Source organism: Oncorhynchus keta, chromosome 30, assembly GCF_023373465.1.
Source record: "Oncorhynchus keta strain PuntledgeMale-10-30-2019 chromosome 30, Oket_V2, whole genome shotgun sequence".
Lineage (NCBI taxonomy): Eukaryota > Metazoa > Chordata > Actinopteri > Salmoniformes > Salmonidae > Oncorhynchus > Oncorhynchus keta.
In genome coordinates, this window is record NC_068450.1 from 37,592,238 (window position 1) to 37,606,130 (window position 13,893).

At 47.7% G+C, this 13,893-nt stretch overlaps 1 protein-coding gene across 1 annotated transcript; it reads right to left on the minus strand.

Annotated features, from left to right (window-relative positions):
* Window positions 1-1,490: 1,490 nt before the first annotated feature.
* LOC118363513 (reticulon-4 receptor-like 2) lies at window positions 1,491-5,367 on the minus strand. Its single transcript, XM_052488393.1, has 4 exons — window positions 5,073-5,367; window positions 3,440-3,666; window positions 2,797-3,030; window positions 1,491-2,464 (listed from the first exon to the last, which is right to left on the minus strand). The coding sequence occupies exons 1-4, from the start codon at window positions 5,128-5,130 to the stop codon at window positions 1,592-1,594; spliced, it is 1,392 nt and encodes a 463-aa protein (XP_052344353.1). The 5' UTR covers window positions 5,131-5,367; the 3' UTR covers window positions 1,491-1,591.
* Between the last annotated feature and the right edge of the window lie 8,526 nt (window positions 5,368-13,893).

Consider the following 13,893-nt stretch of genomic DNA (forward strand, 5'->3'; position numbering starts at 1 on the left):
TCCCTCTGTGCACATCTCACAATAACACAGAGACACACACTCTGGTCAAGAGGGTAACCACAGACTTTAAAATAAAAGGTAGAGACGAACAATTGAAGGAAACCAAAGTTCTCTTCAAATCTCCTCAATCTTTACATAAAGTACACGAATACACATGATGGCGTCACTCATGGCAACAATCACCAAAACAAAAACAGAAAACAAGAAGAACATTGAAGCATGGGCTTCATACACTAAACTACACAGCAGTGTCATGTATGTTGCTACTGTATATAGTGTCATAAGTGTATCAGTACCTATGTACAGAGTTTAAAGTGTGAGATATTTTCAGTGTGCTTGTTATTGATGGTGTTGACAGGAAAAATAGATTACATGTCAAATGTTGGAGCTGGAGAGATGCCCTCGCTTTCACTCCCTCGCTGGCTCTCTGACCTGTCCTGCTCTCTAACCTGTCCTGCTCTCTAACCTGTCCTGCTCTCTGACCTGGCCTGCTCTCTGACCTGTCCTGCTCTCTGACCTGGCCTGCTCTCTGACCTGGCCTGCTCTCTGACCTGGCCTGATCTCTGACCTGATCTTTGACCTGACCCGATCTCTGACCTGGCCTGATCTCTGACCTGGCCTGATCTTTGACTTGGCCCAATCTCTGCTGTACGTCTTAACAATAATTTCACTCTCACACTCGCTCTGCTTCTCTCTCTATTTTATCATATCTTGTTTGTCATCATCCTTGGAACTTTAACTTGTTATCTCTCTCTCCTATACCTGTACATTATCACCCTCCTTTTCTTCATAGTTGACTTATATCTACCTCTCCTCTACCATTTCACTGATAGTTGTCTCACTACAGTATTTTACCATCATTGTTCTTCCTACTATTTCCTTTATGAGATGCCCTCTGTGCTTTCTGTCTTGCTGCTGTAGCTCTGGTATCGCAGGTGGAGAGGTGAAAGTTGAAAGGTCAGTGAACAAAGATGACTCTGATGTCATTAAACCAAAAACAAAAGAAAGTGTTGCTTTTGAAAATATTTTCTTTGCAGAACTGGTATGGAGTGGTTTACAATGGTGAATGCTTGGCGCCGTACAAAATAGCCAACGCCTGCGTTGTTTGCTGCATATACAAACTAGTAGTTGTGGTGAAAAACTTCCTCAAAACATCACCATGTTACTGAGTGGTATGAATTGAATTCTGTATTGTGTTATGGTGCTACATGTATGGACGTGTAAGTGTCCTGGTGTGTGATGTGTTAGTGCGGTGGTACAGTAGTGATTGGAGCTCGCGTAAACTGACCACACTATCGTGCTGTCACGGCGACAGAACTTGCTGCTGTGATTTCATCTCTGTGAAAAAGGACCTCAGCCCTTTCAGCAGCAGCCGGTGCCCTCCAATCAAATGGTGTTAGCCTACAATGCATCTCACCTGTGCTCCTGAGAGCAGCTCCCTACTGCCTGCCTGCTTCTACATCAGTGTACCGCCCCCTGGGGTCGGGGGGAAACTGAAAGCAAACGAGATCCAGGTGTGAAGAGAAGAAAGAGGAGGGAGAAAATAAAGTTGGAGAAAAGGAGCGGCTGATGGGGTGGGGTGGGTGGGTGTTCAGCCAAAGAGAAGATGGAGGGACAGAGTTAGCACACAAAGGGAGAGGAGAGGGAGTAAAGACGGAGTGAGGGAGAAGGAGGAGGAGGGCGGGAGGATCGGTGTATCATAACCGGGCGGACACTCAAGCTCGAAGCAGCGCACAGAGGCGTCTTCATTCCCGTAATCTGCCCAGTAGTCCTCCTGGTACACCTTGGGAAGGTTCACCTCCTCCTCCGCCAGCTCGTACTTAGAGGAGAAGGAGGTGGAGGAAGGGTTGGAGGTCTGGCTGGGCTTGACTGAGGACAAGGGAAAAACCTTGACCTTCTCCGAGCCCTTCTGGAAGATTCCTTTGGATGAGGACGCAGGCTTGTGCTTGGAGAACCACCATCTTGTCTTGGTGCTAAAGGTGGTTGTGGTGGTGCCAGCCAGTGACCCGGGGTCAGGGAGGGGGCAAAGGGCAAAGTCCATCTCTCGGAGGAAGCGCAGGTCCTGTCCACGGCGGTGGGAGGGGGATGAGCACATCAGCTCAGAGGAGGAGATGCGTGCAGTACGGAACCATTCCCACAGGGGGCGGGCCTCACAGCCGCAGGACCAGGGGTTCCCATTGAGGCGGAGGAACTGCACTGCCACAGCGTCGTTCATGGCCTGGCCTGGCAGCTCTGCCAGGGAGTTGTTGAACAAGTAGAGGATGGTCAGACGGCCCAGGTCACGGAAGGCACGGCGGTTCACCTGCCGGATGCGGTTGTCGTGGAGCAGGAGGCGGTCCAGGTTGACCAGGCCGCGGAACGCGTTCTCGGACAGCGTGCGGATACGGTTGCCATGCAGGAAGAGGTGGGTCAGGTTGACCAGGTCGGAGAAGAGGTCATCCTGGATGAAGTGCAGCTGGTTCTCCTGCAGGGAGGGAGGACATTGTCAGTGTGTGTGTGTGTGTGTGTGTGTGTGTGTGTGTGTGTGTGTGTGTGTGTGTGTGTGTGTGTGTGTGTGTGTGTGTGTGTGTGTGTGTGTGTGTGTGTGTGTGTGTGTACATGCATGTGTGTGTGTATGTACGTGCATGCATGCAGGTGTGTGTATGAAGTTCTATGTGTGTGTGTGTGTGTGTGTGTGTGTGTGTGTGTGTGTGTGTGTGTGTGTGTGTGTGTGTGTGTGTGTGTGTGTGTGTGTGCGTGTACATGCATGCATGCAGGTGCATGTATGAAGTTCTATGAGTGTGTGTGTATCCATACCTGCAGGTAGAGGAACTGCAGGCTGTAGAGTTTGAGGAAGAGGTCGAGGGGAAGAGCGGCCAGCTTGCAGCGGTGCATGTGCAGGCTCTGCAGCTTCTCCAGTCCCCGGAACGCTCCACCCTCCAGTCGCCGTAGCGACGGGTTGTCACCAAGGTCCAGCTCTTCTAGAACCCTCAGGTTGCTAAAGGCTCCAGCCTCAATCAATGTGATGTTATTGGAGTAGAGCCAGAGGACCTATCAGGGGGAGGGGTTGAAAAGGGGAGAGGTAAATAGAAAGGGATCGTTACACAAAGGAGCAAGGACACAGTTCCTATAAGGCGCAAGGACACAGCTCCTATAAGGCGCAAGGACACAGTTCCTATAAGGAGCTATAAGGCAAGGACACAGCTCCTATAAGGCGCAAGGACACAGCTCCTATAAGGAGCAAGGACACAGCTCCTATAAGGAGCAAGGACACAGCTCCTATAAGGAGCAAGGACACAGCTCCTATAAGGCGCAAGGACACAGCTCCGAACACACAGAGCTCAAATACTAAGCAAAAGACTACATTGAAATGCAACCCTATGCAATATCAATCCACCAACACAAACACATGAACACCTCATTCACAAAAAAATAGGTCCACACAAACACACATTCTCACCTGTGTCTCGAAGCCAAAGGAGTCTGCTCTGAGCTCGGTGATGCGGTTGTTCTGCAGAAAGACGCGCTGGGAGTCGTAGGGCACGCCGGAGGGCACGGCGGTGAAGTTCTGAGACTGGCAGCTAACCGTCATGGGTGACGGGTAACACACACACAGCCTTGGACACGCCCCCACCCCGCTCGGCTTCAGCACCACCAACCACAGCACCAGCCACAGGGTGAGCCCACCTGAACAACACACACAAGGAGAGAAAAGAGACAAGAGTAAATGTGACACACATTCAAACTCTGGGACAATATTTTCTCAGTTTATCTTATTCACTCATGGACATAGATTACAATAACGGGACATTATAACAATTAGCAGATGCATTGTACAGTGAGAGAAAAATAGAGTGAGAGAGAAAGAGATTCTGAGCTGTTTTCAGCACTTGGAGCTGTCCAGTGGAGTGGCGCAGAAAGTAGTTAATGACGCACAAACCAAGATTATCAAAGGACTGCTGGGATCTCAAGTCTGATTTATCGACCAAAGATCTGAACAGTGGCAATCATTCATAATAAATGACATTATACAAATCATCCGCCTATTTATATCTAGCTGATCATGTTACATAGGCTAGTCACAGTACGGGTTTATCATTCTGGGAACCCAACAGTTATCCAAGACTAAACAGCTGAATGTGAGTAAAACCAAAATTTCTGCTCCTCTGGTTCAAAGTGCTATCAAGTTATATTACACGAGCTACAGAAGTGCCAAACAACATTTACCCTAGTAGGTTAAATTCCCGAGACAACTTCACAAAAAGTCTGGATCACCAAGAGGTTACAGAGTATGGACACGCATAAAACAAGGTAACCGGACCCGGCTCAGTTTCGCTCTGCATGGATTATTCAGAGGTGGTTTGGCAAGCACGGATACCCGGGACAAAGCGGCCCGGTGAAAATAACATCGCATTAAAAGATAATCGCCTGCCCATTCAGCTTCGTGCTCAAGATTTTCCAACCACCTCACCTTCTGACACCGCTCGTTAATTAACTCCACGCGCATGGGACATGGAGAGGACTTGTTTAGTACGTGCGCGCTTCTGAGCAACAGTTTCCACGTTTGTTCTTGCTTATGAAATAACTAGTTTACCTTACTTATGTCCTTGCTTCGGATTGCATACATTTTCTCTATGAATTAATCTTCAAAGTTGATTTACCAAATGTAGGATACAACGGTACATGCGCAAAAGTCATTTACAAAGCAGATGAAAACTGAACGAATGAACAACTAAGCTTTACAATTTTGAGGTGGATGGAGAGTTAGGGGAATGAAGGTTTTAAGTAGGTTTAAGTGTCATCTTGTTTGCAAGTCCAGATTCGTACTTCAGGGAGCCAACAACTTTATTGAAACAAGTGAATAGGCTACAGATGTGGCATATGCAGGCACCCTATTCAGTTAAGCCTAGCTGTTTACGCACTTAACTGTGAACGAATTCAATTTACTATAAATGTAATACACAGTGAGTCTATAAACACTGTAAATCACATCTGGCGACAGAACCATCCTCATCCCCATTACCATCGACCACATCTATCCAAAAACAAAACATTTAAGATAAAGCCGAGCCTATGAACTGAAGTCAACTCACTCTTGAAGTTGTGGATTTTGGAGCTCCGAGATCTCCGTGCAGTCGAGCGAGTCTCCATCTCGAACCAAAGCCGAAAGCGAGCTAGCCTGAGCGCCGAGAAAGTGCCTGCTATCTCCGCTGAAGTTCAGCTCTGGTGACTGGGTCGGTGCGATTGAGTGAGTGACAAGCAGAACTCCCGGGATTGGGTTTATACTTGGTGAGCTGGCACCCACGGATGTGGAAAGCCGCGGAATAACTCATACGTCACTCTGTATGGCTCAGACTCGCGCGGGCGAGGAAATAGGGTGGAGGGGAGGGTGTGGATAAATTGCTCAGGGGAGGAAGTCACTGGAAAAGAGAGGATGGCCACGGAGGTGTGTGTGTGTGGAGCTCGGAACGATTCCAGCGCAGTGGGTTTAGATCATAGATGGGGGGGGGTTGACGAGGATAAGGAGGTAGGATAGGCTAATTTGACAAAAAAAATACGTATTGCCCAACTTCAATGTTTTTAATTAGTCTAAGAAATAGTATGAGATTGAGAATATTTTCAAGTATGTTGTATTTCATGAAAGAGATCGTAGCCTACTGTGAGCGGAGACTCAGTGGACATCATGACGTGACGTCTTCGACTATGCATGAATGAGGCAGTTATTTACCTCATCCTCTCAAATGTATATAGTCGCTCTACTTCCTGTCTTGATCATGCGTGTGTTACAATCAGTAATAGCAAACATTCATAATCTTGGTTGGCGCAATAGCCTACCGTTTCAACTCATACAAGTAGCCTACCGCGATGCGCCCTATTTGCACCGCAGCCCACAGATCATTTACCCCAGGGATTTGGCCACAACCTTGCATCGACCTCAATAACTATGTTATTAAAAGGCTATATCGAGTCGTTCTCCAAAATACGGAAGTTGCTCGACCTTTCAGTGCTCAGATGTTCAGAAGAAGATGCTGTCAAATCACCCATTCACGCGCCGTTACGCGCGAGACTGACTGGTTTATTTTTGTACAGATAGTTAGCAGGACATTCTGTCTCAGAGTCTGGACGTGCATTGGAGAGAACTAGGATCCGATGGATATTGTCAGCTAATCGCTTGAGATTAGTTTTGGATTAGAGTATTGATTTGTGAAATTACACACAAATAAGAAAGCGGCCACAAATTAGAGGTCTTCTAAGGTCCAAAGAGTTGGACCCAGACCCGAACGGACCCGATAATTAAAAAAAAGGGGGACCCAGACTGAACAGATCGAGAACAAATCAGACCCCAACCCAAATGGACCCGTTGACACCCAGAACTAGAGTTTATCTGTACCCTAATAGTCAGGTCTACACCAGCCCCGATTGGACCCGATGGAAACATGTTTTTTTGTTTATCAGCCAAGTTACTCTTCTGGTTAATAAATAGGTTTTATATAATGGCTAGGCCTTCTATAAATCAATAAATCCACTTCACTAGCATGAAATAAATATTATATAGACCAGGGGTACTCAAGTACTATTTGAGAAGGTCCAGTCACACATTTTGCAGTTTTAAAGTTAATTTCCCACAATTCTACACATTTTGCATGGGTGAACATTTTTTTTTCATCCCTTAGGGATGTTTATATGATACCTGGGTCGAAGCCTGACTGAGTTACCCCAAAAATCTTTTTAAATCCCTCTTTTTTTTTTGGGGGGGACCCACGACCCCATCCTGGGTCCATTGATTATGGGGGCTATAGACTATGCAGAGCATTGGTCGGGTCCATTCTGGTCCACTCGGGTCTATCAGCTGTAGTTACATTTATTTTATTTCACCTTTATTTAACCAGATAGGCCAGTTGAGAACAAGTTCTCATTTACAACTGTGACTTGGTTAAGATAAAGCAAAGCAGTGCGACTTAAACAACACAGAGTTACACATGGGATAAACAAACGTACAGTCAGTAACACAATATAAAAATCTGTATACTGTGTGTGCGAATGAAGTAAGGAGGTAAGGCAATAAATAGGCCAATAGTGGCGAAGTAATTACAATTTAGCAATTTACACTGGTGTGATACAGTGGGGCAAAAAAGTATTTAGTCAGCCACCAATTGTGCAAGTTCTCCCACTTAAAAAGATGAGAGAGGCCTGCAATTTTCATCATAGGTATACTTCAACTATGACAAACAAAATGAGAAAAAAAAATCCAGAAAATCTCATTGTAGGATTTTTAATGAATTTATTTGCAAATTATGGTGGAAAATAAGTATTTGGTCAATAACAAAAGTCTATCTCAATACTTTGTTATATACCCTTTGTTGGCAATGACAGAGGTCAAACGTTTTCTGTAAGTCTTCACAAGGTTTTCACACACTGTTGCTGGTATTTTGGCCCATTCCTCCATGCAGATCTTCTCTAGAGCAGTGATGTTTTGGGGCTGTTGCTGGGCAACACAGACTTTCAACTCCCTCCAAAGATTTTCTATGGGGTTGAGATCTGGAGACTGGCTAGGCCACTCCAGGACCTTGAAATGCTTCTTACGAAGCCACTCCTTCGTTGCCTGGGCGGTGTGTTTGGGATCATTGTCATGCTGAAAGACCCAGCCATGTTTCATCTTCAATGCCCTTGCTGATGGAAGGAGGTTTTCACTTAAAATCTCACAATACATGGCCCCATTCATTCTTTCCTTTACATGGATCAGTTGTCCTGGTCCCTTTGCAGAAAAACAGCCCCAAAGCTTGATGTTTCCACCCCCATGCTTCACAGTAGGTATGGTGGTCTTTGGATGCAACTCAGCATTCTTTGTCCTCCAAACACGACGAGTTGAGTTTTTACCAAAAAGTTATATTTTGGTTTCATCTGACCATATGACATTCTCCCAATCTTCTTCTGGATCATCCAAATGCTCTCTAGCAAACTTCAGACTGGCCTGGACATGTCCCTGGCGGCGTAGTGTGTTACTGATGGTAGGCTTTGTTACTTTGGTCCCAGCTCTCTGCAGGTCATTCACTAGGTCCCCCCATGTGGTTCTGGGATTTTTGCTCACTGTTCTTGTGATCATTTTGACCGCACGGGGTGAGATTTTGCGTGGAGTCCCAGATCGAGGGAGATTATCAGTGGTCTTGTATGTCTTCCATTTCCTAATAATTGCTTCCACAGTTGATTTCTTCAAACCAAGCTGCTTACCTATTGCAGATTCAGTATTCCCAGCCTGGTGCAGGTCTACAATTTTGTTTCTGGTGTCCTTTGACAGCTCTTTGGTCTTGGCCATAGTGGAGTTTGGAGTGTGTGTAAGGGTTTTCCTGTGGTGAAGTAGAGGAGGACCAAAACGCAGCGTGGTTATATTGACTCATGTTTAATCAAAAACGGATAAACATGAACACTACAAAACAATGAACGTGGAAAACCAAAAACAGCCCTATCTGGTGCAAAACACAGAGACAGGAACAATCACCCACAAAACCCAACACAAAACAGGCTACTTAAATATGGTTCCCAATCAGAGACAATGACTAACACCTGCCTCTGATTGAGAACCATATCAGGCCAAACATAGAAATAGACAAACCAGACACACAACATAGAATGCCCACCCAGCTCACGTCCTGACCAACACTAAAACAAGGAAAACACATACGAACGATGGACAGAACGTGACAGTGTGACTGTTTGAGGTTGTGGACAGGTGTCTTTTATACTGATAACAAGTTCAAACAGGTGCCATTAATACAGGTAACGAGTGGAGGACAGAGGAGCCTCGTAAAGAAGAAGTTACATGTCTGTGAGAGCCAGAAATCTTGCTTGTTTGTAGGTGACCAAATACTTCATAAAAAATCCTACAATGTGATTTTCTGGATCTCATTTTGTTTGTCATAGTTGAAGTGTACCTATGATAAAAATTGCAGGCCTCTCTCATCTTTTTACGTGGGAGAACATGCACAATTGGTGGCTGACTAAATACTTTTTTGTCCCACTGTATATGTGCAGATGAGGATGTGCAAGTAGAAATACTGGTGTGTAAAAGAGCAGAAAAACAAAAATAAATATGGGGATGAGGTAGGTAGTTGGTTGGATGGGCTATTTACAGATGGGCTGTGTATAGCTGCAGCGATCGGTAAGCTGCTCTGACAGCTGACGCTTAAAGTTAGTGAGGGAGATATAAGTATCCAACTTCAGTGATTTTTGCAATTCGTTCCAGTCATTGGCACCAGAGAACTAACTGGAAGGAAAGGCGGCCAAAGAGGTATTGGCTTTGGGGATGACCAGTGAAATATACCTGCTGGAGCGCATGCTACGGGTAGGCGTTGCTATGGTGACCAGTGAGCTGAGATAAGGCGGAGCTTTACCTCGCAAAGACTTATAGATGACCTGGAGCCAGTGGGTTTGAAGACAAATATGTAGCGAGGACTAGCCAATGAGAGCATACAGGTCGCAGTGGTGGGTAGTATATGGGGCTTTGGTGACAAAACGGATGGCACTGTGATAGACTGCATCCAGTTTGCTGAGTAGTGTGTTGGAGGCAATTTTGTAAATGATATCGCCGAAGTCAAGGATCGGTAGGATAGTCAGTTTTACGAGGGTATGTTTGGCAGCATGAGTGAAGGAGGCTTTATTGCGAAATAGAAAGCCGATTCTAGATTTAACTTTGGATTGGAGATGCTTAATGTGAGTCTGGAAGGAGAGCTTACAGTCTAGTCAGACACCTAAGTATTTATAGTTGTCCACATATTCTAAGTCAGAACCGTCCAGAGTAGTGATGCTAGTCGGGCGGGCAGCGGGTGCGGGCAGCGATCGGTTGAAGAGCATGCATTTAGTTTTTCTAGCATTTAAGAGCAGTTGGAGGCCACGGAAGGAGTGTTGTATAGCGTTGAAGCTTGTTTGGAGGTTTGTTAACACAGTGTCCAAAGAAGGGCCAGATGTATACAGAATGGTGTCGTCTGCGTAGAGGTGGATCAAAGAATCACTCGCAGCAAGAGCGACATCATTGCATGGCCAGCCGTAGAGAAATTCTTATTGAAACATCAGGGTTAGCGGAGTGTGCTAAAGCAGTGAATAAAGCAAACTTAGGGAGGAGGCTTCTGATGTTAACATGCATGAACCCAAGGCTTTTGCGGTTGCAGAAGTCAACAAATGAGAGCACCTGGGGACACACAGGGCCTGGGTTAACATAGACAGACACCCAATGACATCAAACATTCAATCAAACAGGAACCAACCCTGACCCCAGGGAAAAGCTAGCATTTTGGACATGGACCTGCACAGGTCCCAGGTCGGGTCTCGGGTATTTGGGTGCAGGGGAAGACCTCTAACACAAGTAGGACCTAACCTGAGTATGGATCTCTCCATTGTGAAGGGACAGAACAATGAGTGTCTGTGTGTGCGTGCCTGTGCAGTCTGTGTGCTTTCTAGGGTACATTTCAGTGGGTGGTGGGTGTAGTTTGGTAGAGATTGTATGCAGCATGTGTGTGTGTGTATGTTAACACATGTTTCGGGGTGGGTTGAGTCAGAACTGAGTCCCTCCATGACTTGGGTCAAGGCTGTTCCATTTTCAGCAGCATGACACACACAGTCTGTTCCTTATGGCAACACAGAGGTAACTGCACAGAACAATAACAATGGCTACTCATAAGGTCAGTTCCACAGACTGTGTAAGCATATGACATCATTCATCAGTAGAGAACATATTTGTGTGTCTGTCTCTGTGTCTGTATGCAGGACCTTCTGGACCTTCACTCTGGATTTTCAACTAATCACTCTACCAAAAACCATTGTCACCTCTTCAATGCATACAGGGTGCAATGCTTGCTCTGGTGATCAGTTAACCAGCAAGCAATCTGCTATGTGTGTGCGCGTGTGTGTAAGTGTTCCTTGGCCCTCTGGGCATTGGGGGTGGTAGTCAGCTCAGCAGGAGAGTTGGTAAGGGGTGGAGAGGGGAGAGATGGAGGGAGTGAGAAGCTAATTGCACAGCTGACCTAGGGTGGCTCTCTGTGCCCCCCTCCCTTCATCAATCACCTAGACATTGGTCATGAGTAGGCTGTATGTGTGTGTGTGTGTGTGTGTGTGTGTGTGTGTGTGTGTGTGTGTGTGTGTGTGTGTGTGTGTGTGTGTGTGTGTGTGTGTGTGTGTGTGTGTGTGTGTGTGTGTGTGTAAGAGAGATGGAGAGTGAATACATGTGTGTGTGTGTTAGTATTCTGTTGATGACATATTGCAGTAGTCAGAGATCACACGCCTTCACTACAACTTCACTCTTTCTTTCTCTCTCTCTCTCCCTCTGCTCTCCCTCCCCTCCCACACACCCCTCTCTCTGTGCTCTGGTACACTAACAGTTGATCTGGTGAACACACAATGTTGAAAATATTTCTCATTTCTCATCCTGTTCTTACACACGCTGACCTCTCTATCCTCAAACACAGTCATGCAGAGTGTGAATGATACCGTGACATTCGGTGGTGGCTCCATTTCTTCATGGGTCTAATAGTAAAGAAAGGTACAGGTAACTGCCAAAATAAAGGAAACCCCAACATAAAGTGTCTTAAAAGGGCGTCGACCACGAGACAGAACAACTTCAATGCACTTTGGCATAGATTCTACTAGTGTCTGGAACTCTATTGGAGGGATGCGACACTATTCTTCCACAGGACAATCCATTGTTTGGTGTTTTGTTGATGGTGGTGGAAAACACGGTCTCAGGCACCGCTCCAGAATCTCAACTCAATTGGGTTGAGTTCTGGTGACTGAGAAGCTGGGGGTCACGGTCAGCATCACTTCCGGGTACTGGCCTCAGTCTAATGCGCAGGTGGAGAGGATGAACCAGGAGCTGGGGAGGTTCCTGAGGAGTCACTGCCAGGACCGGCAGGGGGAGTGGGCCCAATTCCTTCCTTGGGTGGAATACGATCAGAATTTGTTGCGCCATTCCTTCACCGGGCTGACTCCCTTCCAGTGTGTTCTGGGTTACCAGCCATCCCTGGTCCCTTGGACTCTAAGCCAGACCGAAGCTCCTGCGGTGGATGAGTGGTTCAGGCGTGCAGATGAGGTGTGGAACAATGCTTACTTGACGCTCCAGCGTGCCGTCCGCCGTCAGAAGGAACAGGCGGATCTCCACCGCAGTGAAGCGCCCCTTTCATCCTGGTGTTCGCATCTGGCTCTCCACCAGGAACCTCCCACTCCAACTGCCCTGTGAGAAGCTGAGTCCTCGGTTTGTGGGGCCACTCAAAGTCCTCCGGAGGGTCAGCAAGGTAACATACAGATTACAACTCCCCTCTAACTACCGGATCTCACCCTTTTTTCATGTTTCCCTCAGGCCGGTGGTTCCTGGTCCACTGGCTGATACCATCCCCCATGACACTCCTCCACCTCCCCTGGACATCGAGGGAAGCCCCGCCTATGACGGCGCCTATGACAATTAGACACCCTATAACCCACACCTACACACTCATGTATCAATCTGATTGATGGATTGTGTTGTGCAGTAAGCAGGCTCAGGTGTATAACTGTGGCTCCTTCCACCTTCAAAGAATAGACAAGAGGGCCAACCATGGTGTCACGTTCTGACCTTAAGTTTCTTTTTTTGTCTTTGTGTTAGGTTGGTCAGGGCGTGAGTTGGGGTGGGTAGTCTATGTTCTTTTTTCTTTGTTGTATTTCTGTGTTCGGCCTGGTATGGTTCTTAATCAGACCCAGCTGTCGATCGTTGTCTCTGATTGAGAATCATACTTAGGTAGCCTGTTTTCCACCATTACAGTTGTGGGTGATTATTTTCTGTTTAGTGTTTTTCGTCACCTTACAGGACTGTTTGTTTGTCGTTTTTGTTGTTTTGTTCAGTGTTCAGTTGTTTTATTAAAATAATGGACACTTACCATGCTGCGCATTGGTCCTCCTCTCTTTCTCCAGAGGAGAACCGTTACAGAATCACCCACCAACCAAGGACCAAGCAGCATGGTATCAGGCAGCAGCGATCTCTGGACTCATGGACATGGAAGGAAATTTTGGACGGTAAAGGGCCCTGAGCACAGGCTGGGGAATATCGCCGCCGCAAGGCAGAGCTGGAGCCTGCGAAAGCAGAGCGGTGGCGTTATGTTGAGGCAGCACGGCAGCACGACAGGCACAGCACGACAGGCACAGTGAGTCAGGTTGGAGACCTGAGCCCACTCCTCGTGCTTACCGGAAGAAGCGCAGTACTGGTCAGGCACCGTGTTATACGGTCAAGCACACGGTGTCGCCAGTATGCGCTTATAGCCCGGCCAGCCCCCCGCAAGTGCCAAGTGAGACTGGGCATCCAGCCAGGGCATGTTGTACCGGCCCAGCGTTTGGTCTCCAGTACGCCGTTTCGGCCCAGGGTATCCTGCGCCGGCGCTGCGTGCTGTGTCTCCAGGACGCTGGGCGGGTGCAGTGCGTTCTATGCCTGCGCTCCGCCCATGCCGGGCGAATGTGGGTATTGAGCCTAAGGGAAAGGTGCAACCTGTGCCTGCACTCTGGATGGTCCGGGCTAAAATGGTGATCCAGCCGGGAGGAGTGGTGCCAAGGCTTGCCACCAGGGCTCCAGTGCTCCCCCACAGCCCGGTCCATCCGGTGCCTCCTCCAAGCACCAGGCCTCCTGTAGGTCTCCCCAGCCTGGTGGGTCCTGTGGCAGCCCCACGCACCAGGCTGTCTCTCCGTCTCCTCCCTCCAGGTCCGCCCGTCTGTCCTGAGCTGCCAGAGCCGCCCGTCTGTCCTGAGCTGCCAGAGCCGCCCGTCAGTCAGGAGCTGCCAGAGCCGCCCGTCTGTCCTGAGCTGCCAGAGCCGCCCATCTGTCCTGAGCTGCCAGAGCCGCCCGTCTGTCCTACGCTGCCAGAGCCGCCCATCTGTCTACTCAATCCATAGGCTTCATTAATGTCA